Source organism: Raphanus sativus, chromosome 2, assembly GCF_000801105.2.
Source record: "Raphanus sativus cultivar WK10039 chromosome 2, ASM80110v3, whole genome shotgun sequence".
In the NCBI taxonomy this organism is placed as follows: Eukaryota; Viridiplantae; Streptophyta; class Magnoliopsida; order Brassicales; family Brassicaceae; genus Raphanus; species Raphanus sativus.
The window spans coordinates 18,217,537-18,242,066 of NC_079512.1; the positions used below are offsets into that span (position 1 = coordinate 18,217,537).

At 39.1% G+C, this 24,530-nt stretch overlaps 3 protein-coding genes, 1 non-coding gene and 1 pseudogene across 4 annotated transcripts; 2 read left to right on the forward strand and 3 right to left on the reverse strand.

Annotated features, from left to right (window-relative positions):
- Nucleotides 1-8,882: 8,882 nt before the first annotated feature.
- Nucleotides 8,883-12,390, reverse strand: LOC108831194 (probable LRR receptor-like serine/threonine-protein kinase At3g47570). Its single transcript, XM_018604752.2, has 2 exons — nt 9,648-12,390; nt 8,883-9,374 (listed from the first exon to the last, which is right to left on the reverse strand). Exons 1-2 carry the CDS (start codon nt 12,298-12,300, stop codon nt 9,013-9,015), a joined length of 3,015 nt encoding a protein of 1,004 aa, XP_018460254.1. The 5' UTR covers nt 12,301-12,390; the 3' UTR covers nt 8,883-9,012.
- A 1,057-nt stretch (nt 12,391-13,447) lies between these two features.
- Nucleotides 13,448-13,734, forward strand: LOC130506929 (auxin-responsive protein SAUR24-like; annotated as a pseudogene).
- A 980-nt stretch (nt 13,735-14,714) lies between these two features.
- Nucleotides 14,715-14,786, reverse strand: TRNAW-CCA (transfer RNA tryptophan (anticodon CCA)). Its single transcript has one exon. It is a non-coding gene; the product is annotated as a tRNA-Trp (tRNA).
- A 7,240-nt stretch (nt 14,787-22,026) lies between these two features.
- Nucleotides 22,027-22,730, reverse strand: LOC130506939 (auxin-responsive protein SAUR21-like). Its single transcript, XM_057001640.1, has one exon. It carries the CDS (start codon nt 22,548-22,550, stop codon nt 22,266-22,268), a length of 285 nt encoding a protein of 94 aa, XP_056857620.1. The 5' UTR covers nt 22,551-22,730; the 3' UTR covers nt 22,027-22,265.
- A 409-nt stretch (nt 22,731-23,139) lies between these two features.
- Nucleotides 23,140-23,876, forward strand: LOC130506913 (auxin-responsive protein SAUR21-like). Its single transcript, XM_057001610.1, has one exon. The coding sequence runs from the start codon at nt 23,389-23,391 to the stop codon at nt 23,686-23,688; it is 300 nt and encodes a 99-aa protein (XP_056857590.1). The 5' UTR covers nt 23,140-23,388; the 3' UTR covers nt 23,689-23,876.
- Nucleotides 23,877-24,530: the final 654 nt, after the last annotated feature.

Genomic DNA, 24,530 nt, shown 5'->3' on the forward strand with positions numbered 1-24,530 from the left:
GGAGTAATTGCAGAAAACCCTCGCTGACTATCATCTTGATCAAGAATATTGTAGATTTCCACCAGAGAAGGAAGTACTTTCTTCATGATGATCTGATGTCTGATGATAGCATAAGACTCATTGAGACCTGCCAAAAATTTGACAATCTTGGCACGCTCTGCCTTTAGCTTAAGTTGTGCAGCATTACCACAGATACATGGTCTCTCAGGTTCATCAGTGCTTTCCAAATAATCCCATAGCGTTTTCAACTTCGTGTAATACTCCGAGAGAGACATTGAACCTTGACGAAGATCTTGTATCTCTTGCGTCAAGTTAAATGTTCTCGGGAGATTAGTCATGTGAAAACGTCCATTGAGATCTTTCCAAATATCTGCAGCATCATCCAAACGCAAAATACTTCGATATATCTGTTGAGAGACAGAGTTAAGGAGCCACGATTTCACCATAATATTGCATCGTGACCACAAGCGAAAAGATGGATCTGAGATATCAGGTCGAGTTAAGGAACCATCAATGAATCCAATCTTATTTTTCGCATCCAAAGCAATACGCATAGCAGCATTCCAATCATCATAGTTAGTTCCATCGAGACGAAGAGTAATGAGTTGCAAACCGGGATGATCGGCGCTGTGCATAAACAGAGGCGATTGAGCTGGATCAGTCGAGGTTGTTACAGAAGTCGGTGGAGGAGATCCGATCTGTGGAGAGATCGTGATCGGAGGAGAAGGTGGAGGAGTTTCGACATCCGTAGCAGCTCGAGAGGAGATCCGAGTCGGAGGACGAGCTGAGCTCGTAGAAGCTCGAGTACGAGTCGATCGACGAGGAATTTTCTTCAGCGAAACCATCGGAGAAGATGATCAATGAAGAAATTGATCGAAGGCGATGAGATCAGAAGAAGAATCACACGGAAGAAGAGCTCGATGGCTCTGATACCATATTACGATCCAGAGTCGAGAGAGGAAGAAGAAGATGAGAGAGAGAGAGTTTGTTAGAAATGAAAGATATTTTCATTAGTGTTAAACGGTCACTGTACAATTTCTTTATATACAAGTAATCTTACTAAACCAACTAAACCAATTCTATAATTAGATTGAACCAGCGAAAGGAAACCGGATCAATAACCATTCTTCTCCAATAGCCTCACTTCACTCCTTCTAAGATAAGAGACTAGAAACTGGTGGCTGCCAGAGTGATGATAGCGGCTAGCATCAACCCCAAGTCTGTAGGAGGTAAATGGTTCCTTAAATACTAACAAATATTTTCACAAATTAAGGTTTTTTCAAAGAGGCCTCCCACACTTTCCAAAATTGTTATGCAGGCCGACTCATTCGCAATGCAACTTCTGGGATACACTTTTACTTTGACAAGGAGGTGGTGGCAAGTGAGAACTTATTTGATGAGTAAGGACCATGAATGTAATGCATAGGATTGAACCAGTTTATTTATATCTTTCTTTATTTCTTATTAGGAAAGACCTTGATAAACCGTCATTGACTTATGTTATATTTCCTATTTGTATCTAGGTTAACATATTATAGTCGGTTCTCACCTATGTATATACACTCGAGGTCGTTGTTCATGTTAATACAAGTTGAGAGTTTATAGTTTCTTCTCAAGTTTACATGGTATCAGAGCAATAAAAATCTCTGTGACCTAAGTTTGATTTCGTCTGTGTGGTTGCGTGGTTCTTAAGCAAGAACAAACGCACAAGTCATGGTCGACGGAGACGAGTCTTCCGTTATCAAGAGTTCCGCTGTCCAGGTTGAGCAGTCCGTCGTGAACATATCAACTCCGTACTCCTTGTTCGCATCCGACAATCCAGGAGCTGTGATTACTTCTGTGTTGTTCACAGGTGACAACTACAATGAGTGGTCAACGGAGTTGCTTAATGCGTTAAGAGCTAAGCGAAAACTGGGGTTCGTAGACGGTTCCATACCTAAACCGTCAATAGAGGATCCAAATTTCGAGCTCTGGTCGTCAGTTAATTCTCTGATAGTTGGGTGGATCCGTCCGTCGATTGAAGCGCGTGTGAGATCCACGGTTACTTTCATCTCAGATTCTCACAAGTTGTGGGAGAATTTACGTAAACGTTTCTCGGTGGGAAACAAAGTGCGTGTACATCATCTTAAAGAACAGCTAGCTTCTTGTAGACAAGATGGTCTGTCGGTTATGGATTACTTTGGACGTTTAGCCAAGTTATGGGAAGAACTTGACACGTTCAAACCTCTTCCAGCGTGCAGCTGTAGTGCAGCTGCTCAATATGAACTCGAACGAGAGGAAGAAAAGGTGCACCAGTTTCTGATGGGTTTAGACGAATCCAGGTTTGGGATCGTATGTCAAGGGATCATCGCGTCGGACTCTTCTATTGACCTTGGTGAAGCTTATGCGAAGGTAATCAGAGAAGAGCAACGCCTTGCCTCAGCTAAGGAATGAGAAACACAAACCAACGCCGTCGGGTTTGTTACTAAGAAGGAGCAACCTGAGTCTAGTAATCAGAGTCAGACTCGCCGCATCCCTGCTTGTTCTCATTGTGGACGACGAGGACATGATAAAACAAATTGTTGGCAGCTGGTTGGCTTTCCCGATTGGTGGGAAGAAACACCTACGACTCGCGGAGAGAACAGAGGAGGTCGTGGAGGAGGTCGTGGACGTAGCGGCTCTGGATCAGATCGCAATAGAAACAGTGGGGTTAGAGCTAACAATGCTCATGCTACCTCGTCAAACTCATCTACCTTTCCTGCATTCACCGAGGAACAATGGAAGGCTTTAACTCAGATGCTTAATGAGAAAACTAGATCATCTGATAAGCTGACTGGTAAGCAATATGGTGATCTTATTTTGGATACAGGAGCTTCTCATCACATGACTGGAGAACTCTCGTTTCTGAAAGATGTTAAGAGTATTCCACCGTGCCCAATTGGGTTCGCGGATGGAAACAAGACCTATGCGACTCATACTGGAGTGTTTCAGTTGTCAAATAATATCATTCTGTCGAATGTGTTGTTTGTCCCCAATTTAAACTGCTCTCTTATCTCAGTCTCCAAGCTCTTACGACAGACAAACTGTTTTGCCATTCTAACGGATACATTGTCTATTTTACAGGATCGTTTCACGAGGACGCTGATTGGAGCAGGTGAAGAGAGAGATGGGGTTTATTTCTTCAAAGAGGTTATGGCTGCTCGTGTTCAAGTGGTCGATAAATCTCACAAGTCGGTTGATCAGTTTCCATGGCACCAGCAGCTAGGACATCCTTCGTTTTCAGTGTTATCGTTTTTACCTATGTCTTTGAATAAAACTGCTCCTCATAGTCCTTGTGACGTTTGTTTTGAGGCTAAGCAAACTAGAGAAAATTTTTATGAGAGTTTGAATAAAACTAAAGAGTGTTTTCAGCTTATTCATTGTGATGTTTGTGGTCCATATCGAACTCGATCATCTTCTGGAGCCGTGTATTTTCTCACTATTGTCGATGATTTCTCCAGATCAGTGTGGACGTATCTCCTTCTACAGAAGTCGGAAGTTAGACAAGTACTTCAAAATTTTTGTCGCATGACTTCTAAACAGTTTTCAAAGGAAGTCAAAACTGTCCGTAGTGACAACGGAACGGAATTTATGTGTCTGGCCAGGTTCTTTCGTGAGAATGGGATTATACACCAAAAATCTTGTGTTGCTACGCCTCAACAGAATGGTCGAGTAGAAAGAAAACATCGTCATATACTTAATGTTGCTCGCTCCTTGTTGTTTCAGGGTAACTTGTCTATCAAGTTCTGGGGTGAAGCTATTATGACTGCAACACACCTGATCAACCGCACTCCGTCTGCGGTTCTTCAAAACCGATCACCGTATGAGATTCTTTTTAATGAAAAGCCCGACTACTCTCATCTTAGAGTCTTCGGCAATTTATGTTTTGTTCATCATCGCACTGGCGACAAAGATAAGTTTGGGAAAAGAAGTCGACGATGTATTTTTGTTGGTTATCCACATGCTCAAAAGGGATGGAAGGAGTTTGATTTAGTTACTGAAGAGTTCCTTATTTCTAGAGACGTCGTGTTTATTGAACGCGAGTTTCCCTTTGCTTCTCCAAAGATTACAGAAACTACACATCAACCTCTAGTCACAACGATTGATGAAGATTGGGAAGTCGTCCCTTCCAAGGACAAGGGGAATTCATCTCTTTCGCAAGAAGCTGCTCCGAGTTCAGTCAGTTCTGGTGAAACCGATACTCAGGAAGAAGCTGCTCCTGTTTCTCCGGTTCCCATCATATCAGAAGTTGCGTCTCCATCGGAACCTCCTGTTCTGGATCCTTCGTCAGTAAATTCTGATATTGTCTCTGCTCCTGAAGAAATATTGGGCAGAGGACAGCGATCTCGGGTTCCTTCAGTTAAACTCAGAGATTTTGTTACCTACAATGCAGCTAGTCTTCAAGACCCATCTCTCGCTCTCTCCTGCTCTGCATCATCGTCGTCTGAAACAATCCAAGGTAATTCACTCTATCCTTTAACTGATTATATCTCTGACGACAAGTTTTCAGATTCACATCGGGCGTTTCTTGCGGCTGTTACTGCGGCTGTTGAGCCAAAACATTACTCTCAAGCCGTCAAAGACAAGATATGGCGCGGTGCGATGAAACAAGAAGTGGTTGCGCATGAGGAGAGTGGCACATGGGACATTGAGTCTCTTCCGCCAGGAAAAACGGCAATAGGGTGCCAATGGGTGTATAAATACAAGTTTAATGCTGACGGAACCATGGAACGTCCCAAGGCACGTCTTGTTGCTAACGGAAATAATCAAGTAGAGGGTGATGATTTTGAGGAAACGTTCGCTCCAGTTGTCAAGATGGGTACAGTTCGAAGTTTACTTGGTCTTGTGGCTGCGAAAGGTTGGGAGGTTCACCAAATGGACGTCCATAATGCGTTCCTCCATGGAGATCTTCATGAGGAAGTTTATATGAAGCTACCACCTGGCTTCACTCATTCTGATCCGTCTAAAGTTTGTCGTCTTCGGAAATCATTATATGGCCTTCATCAAGCTCCTCGCTGCTGGTTCGAGAAGCTTACTAATGCACTAACAGAATTTGGCTTCGCTCAAAGCTACTCTGACTATTCTTTGTTTACCTATACGAAAGGATCCAAAGAAGTTCGCGTCTTGATATATGTTGATGACCTTGCTATTGCAAGTAATGACATCGACCTTCTCGTCAAGTTTAAAGCCTATTTAGGCAAGTATTTCAAGATGAAAGATCTAGGTAAATTAAAATACTTCCTTGGCATTGAAGTAGCTCGTTCTGAAGAAGTTATTTTCATCTCTCAAAGGAAGTATTCTCTCGATATTATTGCTGACTGTGGCCTTCTCGGCTGCAAACCCGTCTCAATACCTCTTGAGCAGTATCATCATCTACACTCCGAAGAAACTCCATTGCTAGCTGACCCTAAGAAGTATCGTCGCCTGGTCGGTCGTCTGGTTTACTTGTCTATCACACGACCTGAACTTTGCTACACGATTCATCTTCTCTCTCAGTTTATGCAGCAACCGCGTGAAGCTCATTGGACTGCTGCTCTGCGTGTGGTTCGCTTTCTCAAAGGATGTCCAGGCCAGGGCATACTTATGCGTGCAGATAGTAATCTCAAACTTTCAGTATATGTTGATGCAGATTGGAGTGGTTGTCCAGAGAGTCGGCGTTCTTTAAGTGCATATGTGGTCTTCCTAGGAGACTCACCTATAGATTGGAAAACAAAGAAGCAAGATACGGTTTCTATGTCTTCAGCCGAAGCTGAATATAGGGCCATGGCATTTGCTGTTAAAGAAATCAAGTGGATCGTCCCTTTACTTGAGGATTTAGGTGCCAAGATTGCTCGACCTGTTCGTTTTTATTGTGACAGTAAAGCTGCAATTCACATCGCTGCTAATCCAGTTTTCCATGAACGCACTAAACATCTCGAACGTGATTGTCACAGTGTGCGTGATTCCGTCAAAGCAGGACTCATCTCTACTATACATGTCAAGACAAAAGATCAAATTGCAGACTTGTTAACCAAGGCATTGGGGCGTCCTCAGTTTGAAGCATTGTCATCCAAGTTGGGAGTTCAAGATCTTCACTCTCCAACTTGAGGGGGAGTATTAGGAAAGACCTTGATAAACCGTCATTGACTTATGTTATATTTCCTATTTGTATCTAGGTTAACATATTATAGTCGGTTCTCACCTATGTATATACACTCGAGGTCGTTGTTCATGTTAATACAAGTTGAGAGTTTATAGTTTCTTCTCAAGATTACATCTCTCGTGTTCTGCTTACATCCCACATCCAGGTTGACTGCCACAGCAGGTAATGACTCCACAAGTGGGACGACATACGGTGGTGTAGAGAGACTGGAGACGTCTCAGTTGCAGAGATGAACACCTACCTTCTAGAGTCACCATCACAAGTACGTTTTCTTTTTATCATCTACTCAAGTTTCTTCTAACTTGGGACATTAAACCCATGTACCTCATTCACACGCAGACTATTAAGCTGGTTCGAACTCAGCCATTGCAGTTGCGGATGCGTGAGTTTGCGGATGCGTATAGTTGCGGTTTCAAAGGTTATTAAATGTTTTATATGACTTGCACAACGTTTGAAAATTGTTGCCTTTACAGGATATTTGTGATTGGTTGATTATGAAATATTGCGGAGGTATAATAATAATTTGCCAATATTAACATATTATATCATTATAAAAATATACTATTGTAATAAAATATAATAATTATTAATATAATATGATTAATAATAATAATAATATATTTATTTTTTAATTAGTTGAAAGTTATAGTTTTAATAAAAAAAATTAAGATTTATATTATAAATTTTAAAAAGATTTTTGTTTTATATGTGTGTATATCTTTATATATATGTATATTAATTTTTAAAAATTCTAATGAATAGTTAGTTTAAAGTTTTATAAAACAAATTATGATACTATTTGTGAAGTTAAATTATTATATTAAATGTTTATATGTATATTTATTTATAATATTTAAAATTTTAGTTTTTAATTTAAATTTTTAAGAATATTTTTAAAAATTAATTTTATATTTATTTATCCACCCGCAACCGTCCGCAAACGCTAGCTGTAATTAGCTTTTAATTTTAAGAGGTTCGGAACGTTATGACGTGATTTGCAGCGGTTTGTATGATTGTTTCGAAACGCTGTAAACCGCTACAAACCACAAAAGTGCGTTTGCGAGTGGTAGCGGAGAAACCAGTCATACCCTAAGTTTCTATGCAAACCCAAAATTGTTTTTAGTGAAACTACAAATGGATAGTGCTACATCTCATGTGCAAATTGTTCCAGAAAACTACAACGTGGAATTTCCTCTTTCACCTACACGACATGGTGTAACACTAGTGCCATAAGTGTTGTCAAGTTATATTATTTTTTCGTCAAGGTGGGGGAAACAATCCTGTTGATTATATGCATGGATCAAGTTGTCCTTCTTGCAAGTACCATGTTGGTGATTCCTTATCAACAGGCAGTAATCTCCTAGATTTATAGATGAGAAGATTGTACCTGCAGATGCTGTGCAACCAACATCAGACACTGACCAGTTGGAATTTCATCAATGAGAATGTAGATGATCCACAGAGGTCACCACCATGGAACACATCCAAGAGGTCATCATTTTATGTTTTCCGAATAAGGGTTAGGACACCTAGTCCACCATCTAATTAAGGATTTCTCAAACTTCTGGTTCTGTTACAGGCCGGACCTAAGATTTAAGGGGTTGTAGGCGATATTTTGAAAATTTCAACAAATTTTATTTTTAGGTAAATTTGGGGGTCTAAAAAAATCTTTTGTCTATGTAATTATTTTCAAAATTTTTGGGGGCTTAATGCCTTGGGTCAGGGCCGGCCAGTAAACATTTTCGGTTTTTAATATTACATATTTTTCAATATCCCACTTATTCAAAATCCAGATATGAAAATGAGATTGACAATTCATTTACATTATATTTTGGACATTGTTAGTGGAAGAGACAATCGCAAAAAACAACTGTACTAGAAATCAGTTGTAACCAAGTCTCTTAGTAGCCTAACTCTAGTTAGTTAGTGATACATGACTCCAAATTTGTTTAGAACGACACATACTAGACATTACTCACTCTCTGCAACATCTACCTAATTATCTTCTCACCTATCGCTACTCATTTTTCCTAGAAGACCACATCATCTTTCTCCAAACTCACATCAAGAACCTCCTTTAACACACTTTGAATCTGTAGGCTTCAACATGATATCTTTCAACAATAACAGGAAAAGGCGTGGCCTTCGTCTTCTACACTTGCGATGCAAGTAAGCTCGATTTGAGTTCCAGTTTCATAGCATAGGGTGTCACACGTTTCTCTTGATACTCCCACACCCACTTATGTTTTTTTGAAAAAGCTCAATGAATTCGTTAATTAAATTTCATGTTCATAATGTTTTGTATTAATAAGAACACCTTAATATTGATGCCCCAATATATGGAAACTAACAATACAAATCCAAACATGATGCAAATTGATAACAGGGTCCCAATAAATATCCAGTTACCATAGAATTCCGTCTACACCAAAACCAAACTTCAATGCACACAAACAAAAACAAGTTCATGCTGAAACAATATAATACAAATCATAACTGCCTGTCCCAACAACTAGCTTTGAACTAAACCCCAAAACTATCACCAGGTCAGTAACAAAACATCTAACCCCAACTAGACTTAAGATCTTGACGAATATAACATTATAACACACGTCTCACAAAGACCACAAAAACAAAGTACCAATCCCTGCACGCACACCCCTAGTAAACATGTATTACCAAATTGCTAAATCAAATGTTTTACCAATAGAAATTCCAAATATCAAATTCCTAACACAACATTTATCTTTTGTTTGCTAATAACATAGCATTCTGAAAGCATTCAGAGCATAATTATGGAGTAATATTATACATCTGCAAGTTTGTATAGGAGCAAGCATACAAGACACACTTCAACGTCTAGCTCCTCTTCTGGCTTTGAAGAACCTTTCCTTGACTGAGATTAATTCTTTTACAACCTCATTCATTTCCAACCGGTTTGCTGGAGACTCTTCCGAACACCCGAGTCCCACTTCAAAAACCTGTGTCAAGCACGCAGCAGCAGGGAAGCCAATTCTAAGGCCGTTGTGAAGAACCAATTCGTCTGACACATCCAAAACTTGCTCTGGCAATGCAGACCTGATGCAGCTACGGAGGGTAAAGACTCCTCCGAACATCTCATCTGTTGGTCGTTTTCCACTGAACATTTCGAAAATAAGAATCCCAAAGCTATACGCATCGCCATGTACTGATATTTCTCCTCCCATTGCATATTCTGCACCATAGGTCATATAAACAAGATTGGAGCGAAAATATACTCTCTTTGTTTCCATAAGAATGATTTTTCTAAAGTATTTACGTATATTAAGATTTCAATGAAATTTGTTATTTACTTTTACTATAAACCTTGCTATAACTATCAATGTACCTTAAAGATATGTATACAATATATCTTTGTGGAACAAAAAAAAATATAGAAAAATTTTACTTTGGGAAATGAATAGAGTATTAGCTTTCTTCATTCAAACATTATATGTAATAGGTTTACCTGGTGCCGCATAGCCGATGCTTCCTCTGAGTCCAGCTGAGCTAAGTTGGTTTATGAAGGTTTCTTGGTCGAATTTGAGAAGGATCCGAGCAAGACCAAAGTCACTAACATGGGCGATTAGATCATCGTCTAGAAGAATGTTGCTTGGTTTAAGATCGCAATGCGCAATAGCTTCATGACAATTAAGATGAAGATACTCCAAAACAGAAGCTACGTCTATCGCTATGTTAAGCCTTTCTAAAAGTGTCAACGTTCTTGAGGGCCTAGAAATCTCTTCAAATTCCTTCGGGTGCAGCCACATATCCAAGCTTCCATTTGGCATGTACTCATAGATTAGAGCTCTGAAATCATTTCCTTGGAAATCAATACTCGAACAAGCTGTCAACAGTTTCACAAGATTACGATGTCTAATGTCTTTCATGGATTCACATTCTGCCATAAAGCTCCTCATTGCCCCATGTCTCTGCATGTTTAGAACTTTCACTGCAACAACCTTGTTCTCTGCATGAAGCAATGCTTTAAACACAGTACCAAAGCTGCCTGACCCGATCAGATTACTCGAAGAGAAGCCATCTGTCGCATTTCGAAGATCTCCATAACTTATCATTTCATGAAAAACCCCCAAGGTGAAAGGAGTTGCTTCATTGATATTTTTCTTTTTTCTGCTCTTTAACCAACAAAGTGAAACTGAAGCTATGAACAAGAGCAAAAGCAAAGATATGCCTATGCTTACCCCAATCAAAAGTTTCTTTCGTGAATTTCCTGCTGGTTGCGTAAAACATGGCTGAAGTCGCAGTTCCAAGACACCTCCACAAAGTTTTTTGTTTCCAGATAAAGAGACTATAGTAGCATTTTTTAATTTTCCTTCTGTTGGCACATTTCCTTCGAAGTTGTTAAAGGATAGATTGAGATACTCCAACAAGCTAAAATTTGCAAAATATTCAGGGATTCTTCCTGAGAGATTGTTGCTTGAGAAATCAACCTCTTCAATACCCACCAACTCACTTATATCTGGAATGATTCCATCAAAAGAATTTCCTTGCAAGTGAACCTTTTCCATTGTGAGACACTTTCCTAAAGTATCTGGGAGATTCCCTGATAGCTTATTATGAGCAACATATAACGTACCAAGATTTCCAAGTCGTCCAACATCTTCTGGTAGAGAGCCAGTCAATAAGTTATTTGACATTTTTAAGGAAACAAGAGTTGAAATGTGCATAATCTCCTGAGGTATAACACCATTCAACTTATTATTCTCGATATCTAAACGTAGCAAATAGCTACATTTACCAAAACTTGGAGGAATGATTCCTTCAAAACTATTGTTGGACAAAAGGAGTGTTTCTAACCGAGTGATGTTGCCTAAAGAATATGGTATCTCTCCTGACATTCTGTTTGCATGGACACTTAAACCCATCAATCCTAGAAGTTTCCCAAAAGAGGCTGGGATTGGTCCTTTCAACAGATTTTCGGACAACCAAAATGTTTGTAGACCTATGAGATTCCCAATGTCACGGGGAATGCTTCCAGATATGAAATTCTTGCTAATGTCAAACTCGATGAGGATCATCGATAGATTGACAATGGAGGCAGGCAAGTCACCCGAAAGCCTATTGGATGACACATCTAAGTTCTGCAGTTGGGTACAGTTGGTCAAAGCAATAAGAAATTCAAGATCTCCAGCTGAAAGATTTCCCAAAGAATTTTTATTAAGGTATAGTTCTTGCAGATATCGTATTTTTGCAAAGCTCGGAGGAATAAGCCCTTTTAGACTGTTATAATCCATGCCCAAATATTGAAGAGTTGAAATATTTGCAAGTGTGGATGGAATGGCTCCTGTGAGACAATTTTGTCCCACAGACAATCCTTGAAGGTTTGGTAGAAACTTACCAAAATCAGGCCTTAGGTTCCCAGAGAAATAATTACCAAACATGTTCAAATACTGAAGTGAGGACAAATTGAAAATTGCAGGAGGAAAAACACCAGAGAAATGGTTTGTTGCTAACTCAAAAAACTCCATTTGAGTCAATCTAGCTATGGTATCAGGAATTTCTCCTTCCAGACTATTTTCTGCAAAGGAAAGTCGTGTGAGGGATGTCAAGTTTCCTAGAGATACAGGGAGTTTTCCTTTCAAACTGTTTGTACCAAGGTCTAAAATAACAAGCTCACTCAATGATCCTAGTTCTGAAGGAAGACCTTGACCAAGATGATTTGAATATAAATCAAACTCCAACAATCTAGAACAGTTGAACAGACTTGTTGGAATACCTCCTCTCAGAAAATTGAAGCTCATATCTAGATGCTGAAGTCTAAACAAGTGTCCCAGCTCTTGAGGGATGGTTCCACGAAAAGAGTTATCAGTGAGATTAAGTGATATGAGAAACGAAAGATTACCAATAAATGGTGATATCACTCCACCAAACTGTAATCCACCGAGATCCAAATCAGTAACTCTCTTGTGTTTGCGGCCACATGTAACCCTCGTCCATCTGCAGAGAGGGAAGGAGTTGTTCCATGAAGACAACAAAATTCTTTTCTCCTTGGAAACTTGAGACTTGAACTTGTGTAATGCTTGCTTATCAGTTTCATGGTTATTCCCGAATGCTTCAAGTAACATGAGAGCACTGAAAGAAAGGAAAAGAAAGAGTTTCATGTTTCTCGTATTTTGCAAGAAATGAGCACAAAGAGATGGCTTTTCAAAAATCAAATACAAATACAGAAGACTTTTTTGATCAAAAAAAAAGAAGACTTTTCAAAATAGTTTCATTGTTATTCAAGCGTGATTACCGAAATCAAGCGAAATAATTCAAAGAGACTTTTCCTTTAACGACTACTCACCACTTCTTTTGGTACTACTTTCTCTTTTTTACCTTTATATATTTCAGAAGAGTTTCATTGTTATTTGTCAAAACATCATTATTGACATATCTACCGTGTTTAAACGATGATTGTTTGAAAACATTATTATTCACATATCTACCATCATTTTTAACAATGATGTCGGAAACTATTATTGTAGATATGTCAAAAACCTTCATTGTCCATGGTTATGTGAAAAATCATTATCGTTATTAGTGATATATTTGAAAATGTAATTGTCTACGATGATATATCAGTTTTCTATAAAAAATAATGTTGCAATCTTTAAAAAATATATTTTGAATTTCTGAATATTTTTTTTCTATTTTTTGTAAATTTATTTATTTTTTGATTTAATTTTCTAAATTTTTATTTAATTTTCTGTATTTACTTTAATCTTCTTCTTTTAATTTAAATTTAATTTTATTTATATGATTTAATTTAGTTTATTTTATTTTATTCCTATCAACTTTAAGAGCATCGTTAATAGTATAAGTGGAAGGATATAGCTTAGGTATAAAAAATTAATAAAATAATGTAAGAAATAAAGTTTAATAATAATTAGTAGTAGGATAAGTGGGAGATACTAGCCAAAATGCTTCTTGTGTAGAACCCAAAATATACCTCTCTCATCACTTATTCAATTTTTTCCTTTTATTATAATGATCTAAGATGCATTGAAATATACTGATAAAGATGCTCTAAGAAGCTCTGTCTTCTATCATATCTAGGAGACTGAACCATGTGAAACTCTCTTTGTGCGTGTCCCATACTTCCAGTGGTTCTAGGGTGGTTGTCAGACTTTCATCAATCTATTTATACATCCAGATACAGAACCAAGTCTTCAACTCACCAAGTAGTAATAAAGCAATCCAAATCTTGAATCTGAGTTTCTAGCATTTCTTTCAGAAGATTCGAATTTCAATTTTCCAGATACAGAAATGGCGTTACTCAGAGGTCTCTTGGGTGCAAAGAAGATTATTGGCTTTTCTGTAGGGGTTACAAGCAACCGACATTTTCAGTGCCAAAAGGGTTTCTTGCAGTGTATGTTGGTGAAGACCAGCTCCAGAAGAAGATATTTTTGGTGCCAATATCATATCTAAACCAGCCTTCTTTTCAAGCTCTTCTCAAAAAATCCGAGGAGTATGGATTTAGTCATCCAATGGGTGGCTTAACGATCCCTTGTCCTGAAGATACATTCATCAATGTGAAGTCTAGGTTTCAATGATAATGTTCCCAAAGAAGTAAAAAAACTAACATCAGTTAGAGATATAATCATCCAATGTAAATATGTTAACGTTTTACGATGTGAAAGAGAGTTATTCAATGTGAATAGTTTCACACTATTTTTTCTCCCAAGTTAAATGCATGTGCAACCAAAACACAAACATTGAAAAAGCTAAGGAGCCTTCATTTTTATTCTTTGTATCCATTATATCTAGAGGTGGCTTAGAATGTTTAAGTTCTCTGCCACAATGTTACGCCCTTCTCAAATCGTTTTTCCGAACAATATAACAATGAACAGATACTAGAAACAGAGTTCTCTGGTTTTACAGGTTTCATTCTCTTACGTGCATGCTGTACAACCCACCATGATTATGTTTTCTTCAAACCCTAATCGCTTTGTTACGTATGCTACTATGGTTTTATTTCCTATTTCTTGGTTCTTTTTTCTTTCTTCTAAAATCTCTCTATACCATGCAGACCACTGTTTTCGCTCTTCTTGTGTTATACGTGTTAGTGTTTGATGGGAGGACCAGAAACCAATTCAGACCGGAACAAATAATTTCGGTTACAGTAAATTGAGTTCAACCTGATTATACTCCTTGTGGAACCGTTTGGAAGCTAGCAAAACCGGAGGATAAATCTTGAGACGGAAGTTAAAAAAAATTCCGGATTAAGTTCGGGAGTTTGAACCCGACGTAAATCGAACACGCAACCTTCTGATCTGGAGTCAGACGCGCTACCAGTTTCTTCTAAAATATCTCTATATCATGCAGACCACTGTTTTCGCTCTTCTTGTGTTATACGTGTTAGTGTTTGATGGGAGGACCAGAAACCAATTCAGACCGGAACAAATAATTTCGGTTACAGTAAATTGAGTTCAACCCGATTATACTCCTTGTGGAACCGGTTGAAAGCTAGCAAAACCGGAGGATAAATCTTGAGACAGAAGTTAAAAAAAATTCCGGATTAAGTTCGGGAGTTTGAACCCGACGTGAATCGAACACGCAACCTTCTGATCTGGAGTCAGACGCGCTACCATTGCGCCACGGATCCGGATGTTAATATCCTCACTTACATATATGTGGTAATAATTTTTATAATATAAAGTTCTTCAAATGTTAGGGTTCTTTCTTTATTTTCCAGTGATAGATCCAAGATGTCCCGAGTCCTGACAATGTCGTATCTATTATGTAAAAATGACATTCATTCTCTAAACTTTTGGAAAACTCCTTCGAGTAGAAAGAGAGAAAAAGTTCATATATATTTACTAGGGGTGGGCACTTCGATTATTCTATCGGTTTGCCTGCTTTGTTGTTTCAGAATTGAGAGGCACAAGATAGCCCTCTTCCGATTTCGATGAGAATCAAAAAGATTAAAGCCTGCAGGAACCTGCCCAATCCAACTAAGAAGAACCGAACCTGACAAACACATATTTTTCCTTTTGGGAGGGTACTCCGAGTAGTGGGTACCTCGTAGGACCTCGACCCGCCTACTCGGGTCGGCCAGGCAATGACAATTGAGAGGTTGTCACTGACGGATTGGTTAATTTGGTTCTAGAATTTTTCCAGTAAACCATAATTATTTTGATTTGGATCGGTTTTGGTTCGATTTGTATTCGGTTCGGTTTGTGTTTCGGTTCGGTTTAATCATATTTTCTTAATTTAGTTCTTTTAAGAAAAATCATGTTTTAAAACATCAACTCATGGTCATGAAATCATCATGTTGGTGACAATAAAAAATTAATTATGTGAACTAAACCCAATATAAAACTAAATCAGTAATTTCTTTGTGTTTAAACGTAAAACCAAACATTAAAATGTAATCTACTTATTTTAGATTATTTTCTTTAAACCTAATATAAATATTACAGGTAGTAGGAATGGCACTTCGATTATTTTATGAATTCGGTTTTGGTTCGGTTTGATTAATTCGGTTCTAGAATTTTTCCAACTGAAATAAACCATAACTAGTTTGGTTCGGTTCGGTTTGTTTTTTTGGCCCACCCCTGATATTTACAATGAATATATCTATTTCTAACTCCTACGAAAAAACTGGAAAATCAATGGATCCGAGAAGTCACATTGATGAATATATCTTCGGGGAAAGGAATGATCAAGCTACCCGGGTGATCAATATTGAAACTAGTTAATACGATTGCATTTGTATACTCAACAAGATTATAAGACTCACTCTCTTATATAAGCTCAAGGAGAAAACTCACTCAAAACCTCAAGCACTTACAATCTCAATCTCACTCACGTTACCCTATCACATGCGATGGGTTTATATATTAGCTACAAAGAATATCCTCTACATAAAGATAATGACTAACTGTTATATAGATAACTCCTAATAACAACTTCAATATTTATCTTAACAACAACTCGATAAGGATTCCTTGTAGCTTGCTCCGCAAGTCTCTCACTCTTGACCAATCATCTTCATGCTTACTCCAACATTGTCCCCCTTAAGCTTGTAGTTGACTCCTGCTGTATCTCGAACACCAATGTACTCTCTCATCTCCTTGAACTTGGTCCTGCCAAGTCCCTTCGTCAGTATGTCCGCCTTCTGCTTGTCTCCCGAGACGTGCTCAACATCAACCTGCCCTCTCTCAACACATTCCCTGATAAAATGATATCTTCTATGTATGTGTTTGCTCCTGCCGTGAAATACAAGGTTCTTGGTCAGTGATATTGCAGACTTGTTGTCTACTCGAACCGTCACTCTTTCACACTCTTCTCCAGTAGCTTCACTTAACAACTCCTGTAGCCATATCGCCTGTTTGGCCGCCTCAATAGCTGCCATAAACTCAGCTTCACATGAAGACAGAGCCACGGTCTCTTGCTTCATCCAACACCAAGTAATGGGACAATCCTCCAGGTAGAATATGTGACCCGGTACACTTCGTCCATCATCAGCATCAACATGAAGAGAACTATCACTGTAACCTATCAGCCTTGTCTTATCAGATCGCCTGTAGGTTAGACCATAAGAGACGGTTCCCTGCAAATATCTCAGAACCTGTTTCAGCGCAGCATCATGAGACTCCTTAGGATCAACCATGTATCTACTGAGTACACCAATGCTATAAGAGAGGTCAGGTCTGGTGTGAATCAGATACCGCAAACAACCAATGCTCCTTCGGTACTTCTTCTCATCAGTTGATTTCTCTTCTGTCGCCTTTGAGAGCTTCACATTCATGTCCATTGGTATGTGAGTAGAGTTGCAGCCAAGCATTCCTGTCTCTGTGAGTATCTTGGTTGCATATATCTCCTGTCTCAGCGTGATTCCGCCATCATGCTGCAACACCTCGATATCCAAGTAGTAGGTCAGTCTCCCTAAGTCACTCATCTCAAACTTAGTCCCCATCTCCTTCTTGAACTCAAGTATCATAGATAGATCAGAGCCTATTACCAGTTAATCGTCCACATATACAGCCACGACAAGTAGACATACTCCACGCTTCTTCTGGTACAGTGAGGGCTCCTTAGAACAGCGAGTAAACTTCAGTTCTCTGAGAATCTGATTTAGCTTATCGTTCCAAGCCCTGGGCGCTTGCTTTAGCCCGTATAACGCTTTGGATAGTTTGTACACCTTCTCCTCGCTTCCCTTAACTTCGAAGCCTTCTGGTTGACGAACATAGACCTCCTCTTTCAAATCTCCGTGGAGAAAGGCCGTCTTTACGTCCAAATGGTGGACTTCCCAGTCGTGTGAAGCAGCAAGAGCAATGATGAGCCTGATTGTCTCGATCCTAGCAACAGGGGCAAACACTTCATCGTAGTCTATGCCATGTCTCTGTACGTACCCTTTTGCTACCAACCTAGCCTTATACTTGTTCACACTTCCATCAGGGTTACGCTTCACCTTAAAGACCCATTTTAATCCTATGGCTTTTGCTCCTATCGGTAGATCAACTAAGACCCATGTTTGGTTCTTCTCAATTGAGGCAATCTCGTCTTCACAGGCTTGTATCCACACCTTCATTCCTTTTGCCTCTGAGAAATCCCACGGCTCATCATTAACAACATGAGAAGCCATTCGCACTCTGTTTCTGAAAGCAGAACTTAGTCTGATAGATAATCAGGCGTTCTTCTTTCTCTTAGTGACCGTCGTAGTTGTATCTCTCCCTCCTGCTCATCTTCATCATCAGAGATTACCACTGTATCATCATTAGTAGTGCCATCGGCTTGCTCTGTTTCTACTTGCTCTGTTCCTTGCTCTGTTTTCTCGACAACAGAGTTGAACTCTATCTCTCTGAGTCCTCTGTTCACATGCTCTCCAAGATTGATACTGAACGAACTACTATCCTTCCCAGCCTCCTTTGGTTCGTTCCATCTCCACTTCTCTTCTTCCATAAACACCACGTCTCGGCTCACAGTAATCTTCTTGCTCACTGGATCCATCAAGCGGTAAGCTTTGGTTCCTGGTTCTGTTCCCAAATGAACCAGTGGCCTCGATCGATCATCTAGTTTCTTTCTGTAGGGAGCCTCAATCTTTGCATACCCAACGCATCCAAACACTCGCAGGTGAGAGAGATTAGGCTTACTTCCCTTGAACACCTCGTATGGAGTCTTAGCATCCAAGGTTCTAGTTGCAGCTCTGTTTATGAGGTATGTAACGTGTCTCACTGCCTCTCCCCACAGAAAATTTGGAACATTCATGTGCTTCAGAACACTTCTTGTCATCTCCAGAATGGTCCTATTGCGTCTCTCAACCACACCATTTTGCTGGGGAGTGTAAGGTGCAGTCAAATGCCTCTGGATGCCGTTTGAAAGCTCTAGATGTAAACTCTCCTCCCCTGTCTGTACGCGACATCTTGATAGAAGTGCCTGCTTGCTGCTCAATACTCACTTTGAGTCTCTTGAATCTATCAAAGGCCTCGCTTTTCTCTTTTAGCAACAACGTCCACATGTAGCGAGAATAGTCATCGATCACCACGAAAACATATCTGTTCTTCCCAGGCGTTGGAGGGCTAATTGGACCGCAGAGGTCTCCATGTAACAGCTCAAGCTTCTGTGATGCTCGGAATGTGGTCGCTTTGGGAAAAGATCGTCTAGGTTGTTTACCGAGCAAACAAGAAACGCAAGTTTTCTTTTCAACAGTCATCTTCGGTATTCCAGTAACCAGATCCTTGCTAACCATAAGTCTTATGTTCTCATAGTTGATGTGTCCTAACCTCGCATGCCACTTACTTGAGATATCAGTAGTCTCAACTTGAAGACACAATGTCTTATCCGCTTCAAGTACCACTTTATAAAGTCTGTTTCTCCCTCTGTTAGTTCTCATAAGTAGCTTTCCACCACGATCATAGACATTCAATACATCACCTTTCATCCTAACTTCGCATCATGCCTCTGTAGCCTGACCCAAACTGATGATATTGCTCTTGAGAGCCGGTATGTAGTACACATCAGTCATTACTTTCTTCACCCCATTCTCGAAAGCAAAACTGATAGAGCCCTTTCCTTTTATGTCGATGCGAGAGTCATCACCAAACTTGACTTTTCCAGTGATGGATTCATCAAGCGAGGTGAAGTATGAGCGGTCTCCACTCATGTGGTTACTGGCACCATTATCCAAATACCACACGTTGCTCTTGTCAGAATCTGTCTCAAACATGTTAGGCTTCACCTTTTCCTCATTGAGAAAGACCACCTCGTGTAGCATTAACTCATCTGCCTCATGCGTATCTTCTTCCTTCACTTCGTGTGCTTCTTGCAGCTTAAGCAAGCGATCAGGACAGTCAGAGACATAGTGTCCAACCTTGTCGCATCGGTAACATGTGATTCTTGATGCATCGCTCACATAGTTATCTCTTCCATAACCTTGTCTACCACGACCTCTTCCTCTACCAAAGTATCTTCCTCCACGACCACGTCCTCTGTTTTCACCATTGAGACCACGAGTGTTCTGTTGCTCTGTGTTAGCGTACATGAGTTTACTCTGTTCTGCGGAGCTTTCTTCTTCTTCCTCAGTCACACGTTCCTCATAAGCCTTCAACCTTCCAATTATATCCTCAAAGCTAGTCGTTTTGAGATCCAAAACTTGCTCCAGTGCAGCCACTATATGTATATATTTCTTGCGAGGGAGGCTCTTTAGAAACTTCTTGACGAGTTTGGTTTCTTCAATTTCCTCTCCAAGTGCAGCAGATTTCGAAGAAATCTCAGAGATTCGACCGGTAAACTCGTCAATAGTTTCTTCATCTTTCATTTTCAATCGGTCGAAGTCAGCCATGAGTGTCTGCAGTCGAGCTTCCTTGACTCTATCAGCGCCCATGTGTCTGGTTTTAATGGCATCTCAGATCTTCTTTGCTGTATCCAGTTCACCGACCTGCAGAACCAGAGATTCAGGTATAGATTGAACCAGTAACGCCATGGCCATATTGTTCTTCTCAACATCTCCTCCTTCAGTTTCGACAACCTCCCAAACTTTGTGAACCTGCAGTAGAATCTTCATTTTAATGGCCCATACAGTGTAGTTTGTGGAGTTTAGTATGGGACATTTGATCGATGAAGATCCTGTCTCTTTCTGTTTCGTTGTAGCAACCGTAAGATCCGTCATAGCTTCAATTTGTTGCTCTGATACCAAATATTGAAACTAGTTAATACGATTGCATTTGTATACTCAACAAGATTATAAGACTCACTCTCTTATATAAGCTCAAGGAGAAAACTCACTCAAAACCTCAAGCACTTACAATCTCAATCTCACTCACGTTACCCTATCACATGCGATGTGTTTATATATTAGCTACAAAGAATATCCTCTACTCAAAGATAATGACTAACTGTTATATAGATAACTCCTAATAACAACTTCAATCTTTATCTTAACAACAACTCGATAAGAACTCCTTGTAGCTTGCTCCGCAAGTCTCTCACTCTTGACCAATCATCTTCATGCTTACTCCAACAATCAAAACCAAACTCTTCCTCAGATTTGCTGAGAAGAGCTTGAAATGAAGGCTGACTCAAGTATGAGATTGGCACCACATATCTTGCCTTTTGGCTCTCTCCTACGTACATGGCAAGAAACCCTTTTGGTGGGGCTGTTGAAGCTGCCCAGACCAGTTATCTTCTTTGCACCAAGTAGACTTCTCATCAGTGCCATCTCTTTTAGTAAAGTATGAAACTCTTTTGATGCTCCTGAATCTGAATATGTATCAAAATATTCAAGTTGTTGGATAACTTGCTTGTTATTTGTTGATGATAAAAACCAATGAGTAAATTTGAATCTTCTTTGAATTCCTTGAAACTTGTGGTCTACAAGTGTGGGACAGGCTAGAACATGGTTCTGTCTTACCATCTCTAAAAGATGCATTGATGCAATTTGTCTACTTGGATAATCTCCATATCACAAGGGCTTGTTTTCTCAATGTTTCTGAGATTTCCTCCAAGAGAATCTTCTTTTTACTTATAATTTTCATGTATGATCCTATCTGTAAAGAACAACTTAAACGGTGACATAGACTTGTTGTTCTGTTGGTGAGGAACTTCAAGTCCCCACTTTTAGTTCTTATTACTTAGCCCACATAAATTAGATAATAGGACAAATAACCAACCATAGAACGTGAAAGAGAAAACCTCGTCGCTGGTCTTTCTTATTGACAATGACATATGTATCATCTAAACTTTTTGAGAAAACAAGCCCCTGTGACTCATGTTGTGACAACCCGTCCTGTCCATCGGGCCTCTGGCTCACAGCCCTGTAGGACACCAACTTCAACCCTCCATTATGAGTTTTCACTAACTCCATAATTAGGTTGTTGGTGGGGTTCAAATCCCCGACCTCACCTTTTAACAACTCTCCCACAAACTGTCCCTAGTTAACCATTATTTGATCATACAAAACATTAAGAAAAAAATTCCAACTAGCTCTTCAAATCTCCAACTTACTCTTCAGACCTTGCCATAAATCCGAGTGAACCATTATTTGATCATACAAAACATTAAGAAAAAAATCCCCACATAATCAGCAGATTTATTTATCAATTGGGTTAGATGTGTAATATATTAACTGAATATAAGACATAATCAGCAAATTTTGTCTATCTAGCTTTTGTCAAGCGATCTGATCTATCCATATCACTGAGCTGATCGTGTCATACAGCTGTAAACATCTTTCTTAAACGAGGATCCTCTGCAAATAAGTGCTCTTGGGGGTACCTTGGTTGTGCAGTGAGATCACTGTGATGGTAATCTTAATGAAGATAAAACATCCTCCCCATATACTGGATTGTGTCTATTGAAAAACAAAAGCTTATACGGGTCTCACAACTTTCTCTATCTACTAATATGGAAACATGAACATTATGTATGAAAGAATGATATATTTTTTTCTGAGAAAACTTGCTCATTTGTAAAACTGAAACCATTGTTCTTACAGAGAAATATGGCATACACATTTGAGCTTTGTAACCTCTTTAATAACTCTCTTTCACAAAGAAAGACGAAAACATTTAACATATATACATTGAATAACTCTGTCTCTAACTTGAGCTAACTAATGTCAGTTTTTTCTTCTGGAACATCATCATTGAAGCTGGGAAGTCACACTAATGAATGTATCTTCAGGACAAGGAATCGTTAAGCCACCCATTGGATGATTAAATCCAAACTCTTCCTCAGATTTGCCAAGAAGATCTTGAAAAGAAGGTTGGTTTAAATATGATACTGGCACCAAATATCTCTTCTTCTGACTTTCTCCTACGTACACCGCAAGAAACCCCTTTGGCACTGAAACTGTCTTCTTGCTTGTAGCCGCTACAGAAAGGCCTATAATCCTCTTTGCACCCAATAGACCTCTCACCAAAGCCATTTCTTGTGTCTGAAAATTTGAAATTTGAAGCTTCTGGAAAAATGTTTGATGCTCAGATTCAAGGTTTGGATTGCTTTAATTACTACTTGGTGATTTGAAGACTTGGTTCTGTTTCTGGATGTATAAATAGATTGATGAAGGACTCAAAATCACCTTGGATCCACTGAGTATGGGGCATTCACAAAGAGAGTTTCACATGGTTATGTCTTGTAGATATGATAGATGACAAGAAACGAACCCTAACGAGCATCATCTGTTTGTTTTCTCATTAATAAATGAAGAGAAGAAGTGAAGGTACTCAAAGAATAACTTAACCCATGACAGGGACTTGCTGTTCTGTTGTTGAGAAACTTTAGGTCCCCACTACAAGTTCTTATTAATTAAATTTATGTAGATCACAAAGATGAGAGAATATGATCACCACAGAACATGAAGAACATAAACTTGCTGGTCTTTATTATTGACAATGCCATATGTCTTATCTAAACAAACATTGAGAAAACAAGCCCTTGTGAATTGCATATGTAGTATCTTCTAAATTCATTGTCCTACACTCAATTAATTATCTCATCAGTCGAGACAAGTTGCAATATACTAAAGGTTTCCAAATGCTAAAGACAGAACCATGTGCAGCTCTGTTCTAGTCTGTCCAACGCTTCAAAACCACAAGTTTCAAAGATTTTTCTGAGAGACTTCAACTCATTCACTGATCTATATATAACACACAAATCCCACTCTTTCAATCATCATCCAGCAAGCAGGAATCCAATAACTTGAATCATTTCATACATCTGTTCACTAGAGTTCAAACTTTCAGACAAGAAAAAAAGATATAGAAATGGCTTTGGTTAGAAGTCTATTGGGTGCAAAGAAGATTCTTGGTCGTTCCGTAACAGCAGGAGCTACCACAAGCAACAGAGCAGCCTCAGCGGCACCACCTAAAGGGTTTCTTGCGGTGTACGTAGGAGAAAGTCAGAAGAAGAGATATGTGGTGCCAATCTCATATTTGAGCCAGCCTTCATTTCAAGCTCTTCTCAGTAAATCTGAAGAAGAGTTTGGGTTCGATCATCCAATGGGTGGCTTAACGATCCCTTGTCCTGAAGATACTTTCATCAATGTGACTTCTCGGTTTCAGTGATGATTATCCAACATACTGTTCGTCTAGTTAGAGATAGACTTGTTCCTTGTAAATAGAGGATTTTTTTTGCTCTTCTTCTTGAAAGAGTTGTTCATAATTTTTTGAAAGTGAATGCCATCACTACTTCATTTGGTGTTCCTCTGCATATAACTGAATCATTTTCCCCCGTCAAATGACATGTTCTTTTATTTTTGTGAATATAAAAAAAAAATCACCAGAGAATCATTACAAAGCATAAGACCAAAACCATGTTGCTTGTCCTACAGTCAATCCAGCTTAACACATCTGAAACACTAAACTGAGTGAAACTCTTTGTTGAGAAAAAAGAAAAACTATGTGAAATTCTGTTCTTTGAATATCACAAGTTTGAACTTAGTGATGGGAAAAGGGTGAATTTCAACCCCGACAATCCGTGTCGTGTGTTTTTATACCCAAACAAAGAAGTAGTGCATATACATACCCAAACTAAGATATTTTTAAAATTTCCAACCCAAACTTAGTTCCGTAATGTGAAATCCGACATTGACTAACGTTTCGTTAATTCACCGTTAAACCCTGCTTAGTCAGATAATATGTGGCATATTGATTTAATCAAAGACAAAACAAAACGACGTCGTTTGACTCATTAATCAAAACAATGTCGTATTCAATTGGGGGAAAATCAAAATTAAAAACCCCAATCCCCTTTGTTCTTCTTTTTCGACTCACGACTCTCACCTCTCTCTCTCTCAGACCCGAACTCGAACCAGAAGTTTGATTTTCCAGTGTATTAATGTTGAAATTTCCTCCTCTCATTTACAGAATGTTCGAGATTGTGACGTTTAATATTAGTTGCGGTGGAT

Bases quoted from the DNA above. Each gene is read 5' to 3' on its own strand.
- LOC108831194 (XM_018604752.2), bottom strand. From the start codon at position 12,300: ATGAAACTCTTTCTTTTCCTTTCTTTCAGTGCTCTCATGTTACTTGAA. The intron at 9,375-9,647 runs GTAAACCTATTA...CCTATGGTGCAG, and splicing joins CATCGGCTATGCGGCACCAG to AATATGCAATGGGAGGAGAA.
- LOC130506939 (XM_057001640.1), bottom strand. From the start codon at position 22,550: ATGGCTTTGGTGAGAGGTCTATTGGGTGCAAAGAGGATTATAGGCCTT.
- LOC130506913 (XM_057001610.1), top strand. From the start codon at position 23,389: ATGGCTTTGGTTAGAAGTCTATTGGGTGCAAAGAAGATTCTTGGTCGT.